The sequence below is a fragment of the Dysidea avara genome, chromosome 10, assembly GCF_963678975.1.
Source record: "Dysidea avara chromosome 10, odDysAvar1.4, whole genome shotgun sequence".
Classification (NCBI taxonomy): domain Eukaryota; kingdom Metazoa; phylum Porifera; class Demospongiae; order Dictyoceratida; family Dysideidae; genus Dysidea; species Dysidea avara.
Window position 1 is genome coordinate 20,727,796 of NC_089281.1, and position 13,491 is coordinate 20,741,286.

Below are 13,491 nucleotides of genomic sequence, written 5' to 3' on the forward strand. Positions count from 1 at the left end.
CTAGGAATGGAATAAAGTTTTGAAATAACTAACAACAGATCTGCCATGCACAAACAATGGAATCCAGCCAAGACTAGTGGTATGTGTACTGTATGTACATGAAGCATCTGATGTTAAAAAGTCCCAACTCTGAAGGTATGTGCAAAATTACCTTTAAAATGTGTGTTAACGCTTTTGAGAATTCTGATAACTCAATAGAGGGTTTCAGAAGAATCCAAAAATATGCATATTTACAGAAAGTCATTACATTTGAACTTACATCATGTAATAGCCGCAATGTTTTATGGAACCTAGGTCACTATGGGCGTATAAAACATGGGACGTTCTATTTGCATCTCAAAAACCACCAGTGTGAATCGGCTACTGAACAAATATGTTGTTAATCACTATATACCCATGTTGTCTGTGGAGTATTGTGGCTAAAGCTGCTTAACTGTGGCTGGTGGGGCAAATTTCATATCTGGTCAAAAACTTCTTGGCAACTAAAGCATACTTAGTCACTGACTTTCTTCAAATATAATCTTTTTTACCATACAGACAAACATCCATCCTTCACTGTTTCTTTGAAAAATCTCTAACAACCATTGCTGAAGTCAAATTACAAAAATTCATATGTCTGGAAGTCTGAAGTACATCATCTATTATTTTCACACAATTTCCGATATTTCTCATAGATTGTTGTGTCTGTTACATGATGTAAGGTCAGACGTAATGGCATCTCGTAAACATAAATGTTTTCAGATTCTTCTGAAAACCTCTATTAGAACACTCACTGCTATGAACAGAACAAGCTTGGTTAATTGAAAAAAAAGTTTGGATTATTAACTGAGATTCCACTGTAAAAACAAGGTGTTGTTGTTGAAAAGCCATCCACTCATCTTGCAATGAAGTCCATACTGTCTAGTAATTGTGCATCATATGTATTATTTTACTATCCCACTGGTAACCTGCAATAAGGCTGAAGGCTTGTATGTATAGCTGGGGCAGGAGTATATGGAATTCCTGGGGCGTGGGCTGGGTATGCAGAATTCCTTGTTATGCTTATACAGAAGGGTTGTTTATTAATATTTCACTAGGATGGCTGGTGAGTGCATATGTAATTTAGTGGTTAATTCAGACAACGCAAAACCATGTTGTTCTACTAAAAAGTCTTCACATTTTACAGTAATATCCTCTGTTGTGCAACCCTTCAGCAATTCAATGCTTGATCACAAACAGACAGCTTACTGGAGAATAAAAACACACGTGTTTGATTTATAGTATTCTCCTGTGTGTTAGAGAGACCCTCAAAATAATTATGTTGCTATAGGGTAATCCAAATTTTGCACGTAGCTTGTGGTAATATAACTCTATGATATCATAAACCACAACATCTAGTCTGTCATCTTTTCAGATCATTCCTGTACTATTATGGATTATTCTAGTCATCAAATTCGTCAGCTAACCTTGTTACTTAACAATGTAAACTACATGAAGAGGAAAAGTATCTAGTCAGTTGTTTATCCACTCCCCTAGACACTGATATTAATGTGGTATAAACCAAAATTGGTAGTAAAGTTTAACTACAAACCACACATAGACCATGGGATTTAGAACACATAATGAGAATACTGGTAGTGGTAAGAGACATTTAAGATGTATGGTCAAGTCTGTAACACAGACCTTCCATGCATGCAAATACATGCCAGTACGTGTGCTGATTGACTGTATTGGTCTGGACAGGCACTGAGTTAAATACACTATATGGTGTTTAAGACCACAGACCATCCATGCTAGTACATGCACTTTGATTGGACTGAATTAAGTTAAGGGTAAAATTTACACTATAGCGGCACTGAATGGATTAACATTTTCAATAGTACATTTTCCTCTTTTACTAGAGGTTCTCAATAGTAGGAGAAAGTGCAAATTTATGTTCAGTGGTATTCAAAAACTTTTGTAAGTGTATTTATTCAGAGTTTTCAGACATTAAGTCTATACAATTTATGGCTTATTAATTATTCCATTGTTTTGTCATTATCAATGTTAACCTGATGACTGTAACAGTCTAATTATACTGTAAGGTCTCTTCAGTCTTGAGAAATCAAGCTTCCTATGTTTTATGAAGATTCTTTGTTTTTTGGTAGCACTGTTTCAGCTGTTTTTACTAGAATATCTCAAAGTGTAACAACAGTTCATTTTGATATTTGTGGTGTCCTATAACTTCACTAAAATTCGTAAATTTATCCATTCAGTGTTTTCAGTCCTGTAACATCAAACCTATACACTTATCATCAATTATCACCAGCAATTGATTATCAATATCTAACTATGACCAAAGCAGTCTGATTGTGCTGCTGAGTCTCTCCAGACTTAAGAAGTTGTACTTCCTACATTCGTTGCTTTGTGCTACTATTTTATATGCTTAGTTGTGCAACTTAAGTGTACAAACCAGAGAAAATACATTATGCAAGCAAGAACTGCAGGCAGTTCTTTGTTGTTTTGATCCCATATGTTGAACAATGTACTGTCTATGCACTTAATTTGCAGCTGTGACCACATACCTTGGAAGCCACAAAGAAACCCAGTCCTTTCCTCAACAGTAGTTAGTGTTGATGAGAAAGATCACAGATAAATGCATAATGCAAGCTTATTGTGCACTGTGAGAATAAATACTCAAAGTGGTAATTATTATACCACAACAAAAAGTACCATTCATAGCTGTCAGATTTACGTGTATATAAACCGTTTAAAAATTATAAGGAAAATTACCTCCTATCTGTGATCTACAACTTACATTTCATCATGTTCATCATGGTTGTTTATGAAATAAACCATCTCGTATAATTACTACCTGTGATCTTTGCATAGCTGTTGGCACATTTCATTGTACATGAAAAACATGTTCAGAAGATACAATGACTCTGGCTTCTGGTTTAGGAAAGTACCACTTTGAATAATCTATAATAGCATTACATGACCACATCATCATTGTGTTGGTATTAAATTAACCTTGAGAAGTTATTCATGTCAATATTCTGTAATGCTACTTTGCATGAATGAAATCAAAAATCAAATTGCCATATGGACCATACATTATCTCAATTTATAGCTTCCATTCCCAACCATTGGATCACTGAATGGTGTGCACATCTTCACTGAGAACCAGGAGGCTGAACTACTGAACAATACAACTGGGGACAGAAAAGTGTTGTGGAGATGTTATTGTGACATGCTAGTTATTGTACACATGTGTTGATCTATTAGAGTATTTTAGAAGTAACTTGAGTAAGCTGATAGTATGAGTTGTCAGAAGTGTTTTGTAGGTTCTTAGTTGTGGGATAGCTACAATAGATCGAATATCCCACCTTTGGACCCTGAATAAGTAGAAATTTTATGGACAAATATGGTCGTTCAATTGAAACGTGCTGTCATACGTCAACGACGACGTGTTAATGAATTGAAATTGTTAGGTAATGTATTTGTATTGACGTTTAAGTGATTTAGTCTTGGGTGTTTCAATTGGATAACCTAGTCTGCTGTTTATTATATTAAATTCAAGTCATATTGTGAAAGGTGTGCAATTTCCTTTCATAGTCTTTGCTACTATAATACAATTAGAAAATATGTACACTGAAATGTGTCACACTGCTCTACACATACAGTGGTGGTGGCTTTTTCTTTGTTTTGATCCTGTTAATTTCTTGTGATAAACCGTATGTCCCTGTCATTGTGGGTAATGTGAGATAGTCAAAAAAGTACAATGTTATGTGACTATTTAGATGATGTAATTATCTGTAGCCAATCTCTTAGCAACTGTGATTTGATAGTCATGTTACTAGGTAGTTAATGTGGTAGTTTTTCTTGTTAAAATTATGAATGAGAGTGATGACAGGATGCAGACAGGATGACAGTAATGCTGGTGGGGATGAACTTTTTATAATGAGGTCATGAACAGGAAAGTGAAAACAGGTCATGAAAAGTGTTCGTTATGCTGTTCACCTTGTTTAATAACTAATAGAGGAATAGGTGTGTGTTCCTGGACAATTTACAGGTACTGTTAATTAGTACTGGGCGGTATTGAAAAATAGCAAATGGTATACCTTCCATAAAAAGTATCACAGTATTAATGGTAAAGCCTTTGGTACTGAAGTAACTGCCATCAACAAAAGCACCAAATACCCATGGTAGCTCAGCAAACCTCAGGTACAAATTACCACAAACAAACTTGTTTACATAATTTGGTTAGCTGACTACATCAGCACCTGCCTACATTGTCACATGTCTGGTTACCTTCTAAATATGGGATGAAACAAACCCACAGGGAGGCCATAGTGCCCAGATGGTATGACAGTATTAAAAAAAAACAACAGGTGGTATCAAAACTGGTATGACTTAATTATCACAGATTACTAACAATACAGGTATATCGCCCAGCTCTACTGTTAATAATAGCTCAGGAGTAGAGTTAAAATCGTGGTTAAGTCTGATTTTGATTTTTAACATATACTTGTACATATTTTAATTCCATTTATGCTAATCCAATAGCCAATCAAATATTCTTTCTTTAAACAGGTAGTTTAGCTGTATTTGTTCCGACTGTGAGAAAATAAACAACTGTAGAACTTCTAATCATTCAATTATAAGGAAGAATTTGTGAGATGTTTTGCACATTCACATTTTGACTGTAGGCATACTTATATGTGTAGGCATAAAATGCAGTATTATGTGCATATGCAGGATACATGCTATTGCAAAGAATGGGCATGACTTATGCCAGACAATATGAAAGTGTAGAGTACAGCATTTGTAGTCGTACAGTGTTGAATAACAGAAAATGTAATTTATTAAACAATGAAGTACAATTAAATTCTACTTACTGGAACAATTCTGAAGACTGTCATACCAATTAGTATGAAAAGGCTGTGCATAAGCAACCAATTCATTTGCTAGTCAGCATTGGTAGTCATCAAGGTGTGTACGTTGGTGTTTGGTGTTTGGTCACAAGGTTACACCTCTTAATGTGATTCATTCGTCTCTACACAGTCATGCGAAACATAGTGTTACATACCGAAACTATGTGACAGTAAACAAACTGTTATGTGTAGACAGCATCTGTAAATTATGGTAGGATTCCAAATTTGATTATTGATTGCTGCAGGCGAGATTGGATATCAGAGCTCTTCAATGGTGAAAAGTTTCTCGAGGTGTATTTGCTTGAAAGGTTTCTAATTGATCAGTAAGTGATCAGAGTTTTGATCATTTGACCACTTGAACTCCAAAAACCCAGCTTTTAGTAAACACAAGATGATATAATGCTTGCATAGTACATAAATATTCTGCCCTTTAAGCTTTCAGTCACTTTTTTAATTTTCTTTACTGTGCTAAGATATTGGCCAGTTACTAGACCTATGATTGTTACATAATCACTGCAAATTTTAATGGTCTAGAGTTTCATCGTATGCAAACAGAGAACTACAGAATTAAGTTAGATTTGTTAACATTGGTTAAGTAACTGGATTAGATCCACTAGGCCTTTGTAGCTGTATAATATAATTTGACTGTTGTCATAACTACAGTTATGTTTATGTTGTACACAGTACACTAACTAATACAAACATTATATACATGCTTAACTGTTTGATCTATAGCATCAAGTTGATTCTGGTCACTTCACAGAGCAGTCTCTATTCAGATCATCATGTTCACAATCTTCTCAACTGCATTTTCAACTCAATGGTTAGTTAGTTCACACTCAAGTGGAGCACTTCTTATGGGACTAATAGTTCTATGTGACAATAAAAGATATGATAGCCCATATGATGCAGCTTGACCTATTCAAATACCTGCAAATATTTGTTCTTGTGTGATACCACATAGTATTATTCAAAGACCACTGTGCATGACTCTAGTTACGGTTTAGTCACATCAAGATCACTAGCCAGCTGTTATCATAATCACTTCATAAGCCTCAATAGTGATTCACTGACCATTACATGTACAATGTTGTGAATAAGTGACCCATTTGGAGTAAGGTACTCTTTGTGTGATAGCTGGAAGGAACATGAAACTGGTAGTTCAGGCACAAAAAGGTATACTTCAAATGGTGATAGTATTTGTTAAGCAAAATGCTATAAATGTTTCTGGTTTACTTTGTCCATATTTTTCTCAAAGCTTATATACTTATAAACCTACTGCAAATATTCATTCACATTGTTTTACACCAAAGAGTAACCCAAGTAGTTAGTTTTGAGATAACAGATGTTATTACTGAACTTCAAAAACTTTAACGAGGCAGCCCACCAATTTGCTATGTATACAGAATAACTCAATTCCTGGATTACTTGCTCATTTATCTGCTGGTCCTATAGTTACCATTCACTTGTTTTTGTAATTTTATCTCAGTGTGTCTGTGTTTGTTAATCTGCTTTCTGCCCATGTAATTATGGTATATGGACTGGCTTACATTATGAATGGGGAAAATGCAACTGAAATATTTAGTGTTAAGCCTATCAGTATATTGACAGCTTTGTAAATATTGAGATCAAACTTTATGTAATAGAGAGTGGGTGAGTTGCAGTTTACACAGTGGTGACTTAAGATATCCAGTAAGACTTTTATCAAGCATTGAAGTTTCCATGAAAATTATAGGTCATAAAAAGTTTGCACTTAGCTACATTCCTGTTATAAAAATTTGACGTGTATGTCTGGATGGTAGAGTAATTTCTCAGTTCCAGTCACATATATACGTACTAAGCAATTGGCTGATAACAGTAATTATTGAAGACTGATTTAAAACTATTAAATGGAATTCTCCGCCAAATCAAACTGATGCATGGCTACATACCTTAATGTCCGACACTTTACATATGAATACAACTTGTGACACCTAAAACCCATAGATGTGGACTGGTGGTTAGTACATCTGTTATAGTATACCTGACACCTTCATCAATGATACTGCCACATTACACAAAGTAATGTAGTGACAGTTTAGCTGGACGTACCACAGCAGAACAACTTATATAAATGTGACATATGAGGCTTTGTTAGTGCATAATATCTTACAAGTACAAGAAAAAATTCCTAATTCTACACTGAAGTAGGGATTAAATGTCCACTAGTATATCTTCAGGTGTAGGCGACCTCCCTTGTTTTTATTTCTTTGATCCCTATGAATTCCTAATTCTACACTGAAGTAGGAATTAAGGTCCAAACCTTTATGATCACTAATATACAGTACAATAATATTATGATAATAACTACTGAAAGGAACATCCTTTTCCTGCCATCACATCTTGGTAGCTCTTCTGAAGTATGAAGAGTGTATCTATGGGCAGTTCAACTGTCACATTCTGTATTATTCATATTTATTTGGATATTTCATTGACTGTTTGATGTGTGTAAGATGATCAATATAGCAGCCATAGCAACTAATCTTTGAAACGAATGTTGTGTATGCACTGTAGCCAATAATTTATAAATTGGTTATTTAATGTGTAGACAAAAATAGTATTGTATGTACTAATTGAGCTATTTAATATAGTAAACAGGATTTATAGCTTTGAAATGTGCAATTCTTCAAGGGAATATCTTACATGTTTTGGAGAGGTGAACAAACAAACAAACAAACAAACAAACAAACACTATTATTATGATCAACGTTGACATTCATTATCCTTGTTGTATCATCAGGTGCTGTTACTAGGATTACATGAATTAGAGAATCCTACTAGTCTGGAGAGGCTCAAGAAAGATCTTAAGGTGGTAAATACAAATTGTGTATTTATTGCAGCAGCAGTTTTACTGCTTATAGTATAAAAGATGTTATGATATAAATACAATTATAACAATTATGGAATTAGCCAATTAGTGTTTGATTTATGTGTTGCTAACAAGCTGTCCATCTGTCTACATTCCATTGACATAAGATGATTATTTTGCCAACAGATGCATGTTTTGAAGCAGTTGTTATGGCAAACAAAGTGCTCATCATCTCCTGTCATGTATTTGTCTTCTACAACACATTGAGTATAAGGGTGCATCAGCTTAGTTCTTTTTGTTAACTGCAAGCATTAACGCCTATATCATTCAATTGACCCATGCATTTACAACCTAGCCTATGCAAGGTGTTTTGTGGTGTAATGGTTAAAATGACTGACTGATTAGCTCAATATTCCTGCTCAGGGTAAACATTTTCCCTTCATCCTTGCTATACTTTTGTGCTACTTTTTCTCTGCCTATGCACTTCTCATACCAACTCTTCATTCCTTTTGTGAGTGCCTTTTCAAGCATCTTTTTCTATTCTCCTCTAGATCATACAATAGCTATCCAGTAGAATAACAATATAGATATCACTAGATAGGACACCTTTGGCAAGGTAGGACAATATATCCATAAATTTTGGAAGTGAATTTGGTGGCTATAATATACATCTGTATAGTATACTGTGTAGGGAGTTAGTCTATTTACAGTATTGAAGTAGTTGTATTTGTGTGGGGAAGAATATCCCACTGCCAGTATGGCCTATGTACTGCTCCAACTTCACTTTTGATCATATATACACCGCTAGCTTGATTCTACTGATGACAGAGAACTGTTGATAGGTGATGATTGGTGTTAATAAGGTCACGCCTTTCTTCTGAAAGAAGCCTGGGGTATTACTTACAGCAGTGCCTTTGCTGAATGTACTCCAGTTAGACACTCTCCCCTATACAAGTATTATAAACTCTTCAGTGCTATAACATCTCTGGCCTTGTGGTTGAGTGGTTGATTGTGTTGCTTACAAAAGTGGATTGGTGTGGTTGACCCTTACAATTATGATAATTATTGTTATATATTCACTACTAAGTGATATTCATTACCTAATTGGTGTTGTGCCTTCCAGTGTTGCTATGGTATTATTGACTTGTTACTGGACAGTACTGTACTATTGGGACCATTAGTGAACTGTGTGGATGTGAGTGCTGCTCCTTCTGACCCCAGAACCTTACAGGTTGGTGTTGTTATAAGTTAAATTTGTTAATGGCTTAGTTGAGATGTGTCTTGTCAGAGAAGCTAGAGAACTGTTAATGTTATACTCTTAACCTAACTATGTTGTTTCAAAAACATTGGAATGGATATTTTTTGCAGAATACTCCAAATTCTAATTGTGTCTGAAAAATTGAAAATTCAGTTGTGTTAGAAGATGAATAGATTTGCTACATTACAATTTTATGAATGGAGAATTTGTCAATCTGTCAAAACTGAATTCCTTTCTATTTATGTTTTATGGGAAGATTTTTTTTATTGGAGACACTACTGTCTGTGTTGACCACCTAGTACATTATGAATTTTCCTATTTTGTAAATCTTATCAGCGTACACATAGTATACATACAGCTTGTGGAGTGTTACTTTTTATTGCATTATTGTTATTTGTACTTTCAGATTCCAGGACTGCTTGGACGGTTTCACAGAGTCGGTGCAAAGCAATTATGGTTGTCTCTTCATAGCGGAAATGTTGTCGTGGCTACACCTAGCTGGTAATAACTTGTTACAGTGTAAACAATGAAATAAGCTAAGGGTGTACCATACTACATAGTACTTACATAACAATAGTTGTACCATACTAGATTAAACATACCTATAACAGTTTAATGATACCGGATGTTCAGTAGTATGAATTCTGTTATTTCTTTGGTTTAAGGTTTAAGCTTCATCAATGAGATTTACCAAATATGAACACAGGTTACCACATGGGCTATTCCAGTTGCTAGGCAGATGTCCCACGAGTCTCGACATCTTGTTACCATTAAATTTCAACTAACTAAAATCCTATGGCAGCATTTTACAAAAAACTTCGATCCAGACAACCAGCATAGTTTCCATTTTACATGTCCTTGTAGCATCTGCTCCAAACATCCCAAGCCACCTAACTTTGATACATTTAGCAGCTAATTGTAATTATATAAGTAATGATAAGTACTTAATTTAAGTTATGGGATCTGGTACTTACCAGATTACCTTTAGTGCAATTGTATATAAACTCACTTTTATTGTTGTACAACCATGTACACCTGTAACATTGCACTATAAAGCTAATAATTGAATTGAATTGAATCTCTTGTATTCCCTAGCTACTATTATCCATGTTTACACTTGAAAGAGTCTGTGCCATTGAAAAATGAGGATGTAATCTTGACACTCAGTATAACGTGCCAAGATTGATAACTTTTAACTTACCTTGAAAATCATGACACTTTGATAATCTAGACACTTGGTCAAGTCTATGATGTCCAACAAATTACATAGATTCTACTGTATACTTGTGCTCTTTCTTACAATCTATGTAGGTGGGGCTTACTGCAATAGAGAAATGTCTCCTATCAAGTTTAGTTTATTCCCTTCCACCAGCATCATCATATGAAATACCAGTTTACTTTCCAGTGGCTAGTAACAAGGTTGCATATAGACCGCTGATTTTTCAGTTAATGGAGTCCATCAAAGTTGCTGTGTTGTGTGTTGCTGAGCCAAGTCTGGGACAAGCCCTTTCTCATGTAGTACAATTTTGGAGTATAGTCAGTGACAACCTGAAAACATTGTCTCATTCACTTCCTCATAATTTACCATTAACACTTAACTTGGAATCATCAATTCTAGCATTCTTGATTTTAAGTGCAGATACTCACAAATGTCTGTCCAGCTTTCACTCATCTGGTAGTACAGGAGCTTCAGGTATACAATATGTGTGAGGATATTATCATTGAATAGCTGTTATATTCTACAGGGTACCAGGGTACAATGAGCATTGATGAACAAAACAGTGTGTTGCTACATTTCTATAAATCCACTTGTGGCTCTATTTCACCTGCTGTAAATACAACAACTACTTCAAGCAATTCAACCAGTAATTTACATTCTCTTCTGGGCCACAAACCAGTTGAGACCTACACCATTCATGAGGTGTGTGTTGCATTATTTCTTGTGATGTGATGATTGGCAATCTTCATACAAATACTCTAGTTAATGGCTTTCAAACACTTATACATAAATATGCAAACACGAATCAACTGTATGTACATTTACTACAGACCAGGAGGCAAAAACCACTGTATTGATTTTGATATTTGTATAGCTCAAGAGGATTGGGCACAGACCTATATAATTTGTCACTAGCCTTCTGTACCTTCATTTTGAAGTTTTGAAGCCTAAATTGTGCCCACCCACTTTCTCCAATTTCCACCCCACTTGTCTAAACTCCTGAAATGTTTTGTCTGCAAACTCAGCTGTCAGCTAATTGCACAGAGAATGCTTCAAAAAGTGATAAATTAATGCACAGTATAGATTACCCATTGCTATTCTTGGCAAGGATATCTCAATGCTACTAGTGTGTGATTGGTCAAGAGTGGTACAGTCTTGAACATTTTAATGAATATTCTTACAAATTAATAATTAAACGTGCTTGTTTAAACTTATTTATAATCATGATTAGCCTCAGTTAGCATAATTTATCACTGTTACAGGGTTATAAATGTTATGCTTTGGTGAAGGATGAATACAGTTTATTTGTATTGTTCAATGATACTTGTCCTACATATGTTATTGGGTAAGTGAATTGTATCAAGTTATACAACATTTTGTGTGATGTGTACTTATAGGAGGTTATCACACAATCTTTACGATGAACTGATCCATATATCACCATTCAGTGTCAAACAGTAAAATTTATGTATAAACTTTTATGTACAAATTTAGTTGTTATACACAAGAATGTTCTGTGGATGCATGCTCACACAGTTAAAGGGTTCATTCTAATACTACATACATCAAATCATCAAATGTGTGTTCTATTAGAATATTTTTTATACAAATACACTTAACCTGTAAAATCACAATTATCTTATCTAACTCCAGTCCTGTAATCCAGAATCCTCTCTGATTCAACTAAATTGTCATACAACAAGTGTTTTGATTGTGACATCCATTATATTTACACAATATTGGGTATTTTTGGATAAAGAGGTTCTTGATAATGTGACATATACTCACTTGTGCACTATTGAGTATCAAATTAGAATTGTTTATTTGACTGTACTAAAGCCACTAGAGTGCTAGTTGAATCTGTGCTCTGCAAATTGCATCCTTGTATACACAGAATTATCAGCTCTAATGAGGGAATTTACCTGTGGTTTATGTAACTGGAATACATAGGTATAGCCTATCACTGATTTACCATAATAGTTATTAATCTTATATAGAGTTCAAATTTGAAATAACTACCTTATATGTACATACTTCATTATATGTCAACTTTAAGTTTCTTCAGAACATGGACCGTCAATTTGAAAGTTCAACAATTGTAGTACTACACAGTAAAATTTGTGGTTCATTTTATAATTTCAATTATTTGATACATCTGGAAGGTAACAACATTGCTTGGTGAACAATTTGTTGATATCGTGTACTGAAAATTAACTATAAGAAACTTCAAATGAATTCCCCACTAACTGAACAGCTGTAAAATGTCTGCTTACGTCACACATTGCAAGTTGTGAACTAACCCCTAAACCCATAGATGTGGCCTAGTGGTTAATGAATCTATTGACAAGTACATACCATATTGCTGTACTACATTGCATCATCAATGACAACATCCCGTCCATGAAAAAGGAAAAGTAATTTATAAGAACAGTATGATTTATTGTACCAAGTTGACTTCCTTTGCAGGGGGCTTCATGTTCTCAAACACTAGCTTACTTTAAATTCACCAAAAACTCACTTTCAGGCAACTAGTGTGCTTGACACTTGAGTTGTTTTGGTCGATATCAAAAGTTTGTGATTTCACTTATTGACACTGGTGTTCAGTGTCAAAACTACCGTGACATTGCAGTTGTGTGTGATTAAAAACATGATTTGTTGAATATGAGATCATATATATATATATTAGCACACAAAAAGCATATATATTCTCCATGCTCAACAGAGTATTGCACACCAAACATCCTTTAATTACAGTGCTCACTGCTCAAATAATTTTGTAGTTTTAAGTATTACTCTGTATTTAATGTATGACCAAGAATTGTATTGGTTAGCTTATTTACACAAAAGGATTTCTAGATTCACTGTGTGACTACACCATTTATAATAAATGATATTGTGTGAGTATGTTCGTCTAATTTTGGCTCAATGCGGCTGCATAACTGTACAGTTTCTGCAATTAAGAAGCATGGATAGTGTTTTAATATTTTGTTGCATGCCGTAATGTAATAGAGCCCGGCGCGATGGAAGGGTGGTTTGTGTAGGAAAGCATGCCAAAAAATTGCCATATGTACTCAAGTTAGCATGTTAACTAGTTCCTTGTGAAATGACCAACATTTCATTAATTTTAACTGGCTAGTCTCTTTGGCTGCCTTTTTTTCTCTACACTGACTGTTGTAAAAGGTGGTCAATGACTAGCCAATTTGAGGGATTAAAGAGGAATTATTTACAATACTGAATGTAGAACACGAGACAATGATAAAGGTTGCATATA

At 34.6% G+C, this 13,491-nt stretch overlaps 1 protein-coding gene across 1 annotated transcript in view; it reads left to right on the forward strand.

The window, feature by feature from the left end:
- Positions 1 to 11,822, forward strand: part of LOC136236841 (uncharacterized) — a 71,981-nt gene extending 60,159 nt beyond the window's left edge. Inside the window, exons 8-18 of the mRNA XM_066027073.1 lie at positions 3,092 to 3,235; positions 5,088 to 5,218; positions 5,631 to 5,718; positions 7,675 to 7,743; positions 8,867 to 8,974; positions 9,408 to 9,502; positions 10,097 to 10,151; positions 10,313 to 10,694; positions 10,747 to 10,922; positions 11,483 to 11,565; positions 11,618 to 11,822. Coding sequence (XP_065883145.1) covers positions 3,092 to 3,235; positions 5,088 to 5,218; positions 5,631 to 5,718; positions 7,675 to 7,743; positions 8,867 to 8,974; positions 9,408 to 9,502; positions 10,097 to 10,151; positions 10,313 to 10,694; positions 10,747 to 10,922; positions 11,483 to 11,565; positions 11,618 to 11,681 — 1,395 coding nt within the window. The 3' untranslated portion in view covers positions 11,682 to 11,822. The remainder of the gene's footprint in view (positions 1 to 3,091; positions 3,236 to 5,087; positions 5,219 to 5,630; positions 5,719 to 7,674; positions 7,744 to 8,866; positions 8,975 to 9,407; positions 9,503 to 10,096; positions 10,152 to 10,312; positions 10,695 to 10,746; positions 10,923 to 11,482; positions 11,566 to 11,617) is intronic.
- Positions 11,823 to 13,491: the final 1,669 nt, after the last annotated feature.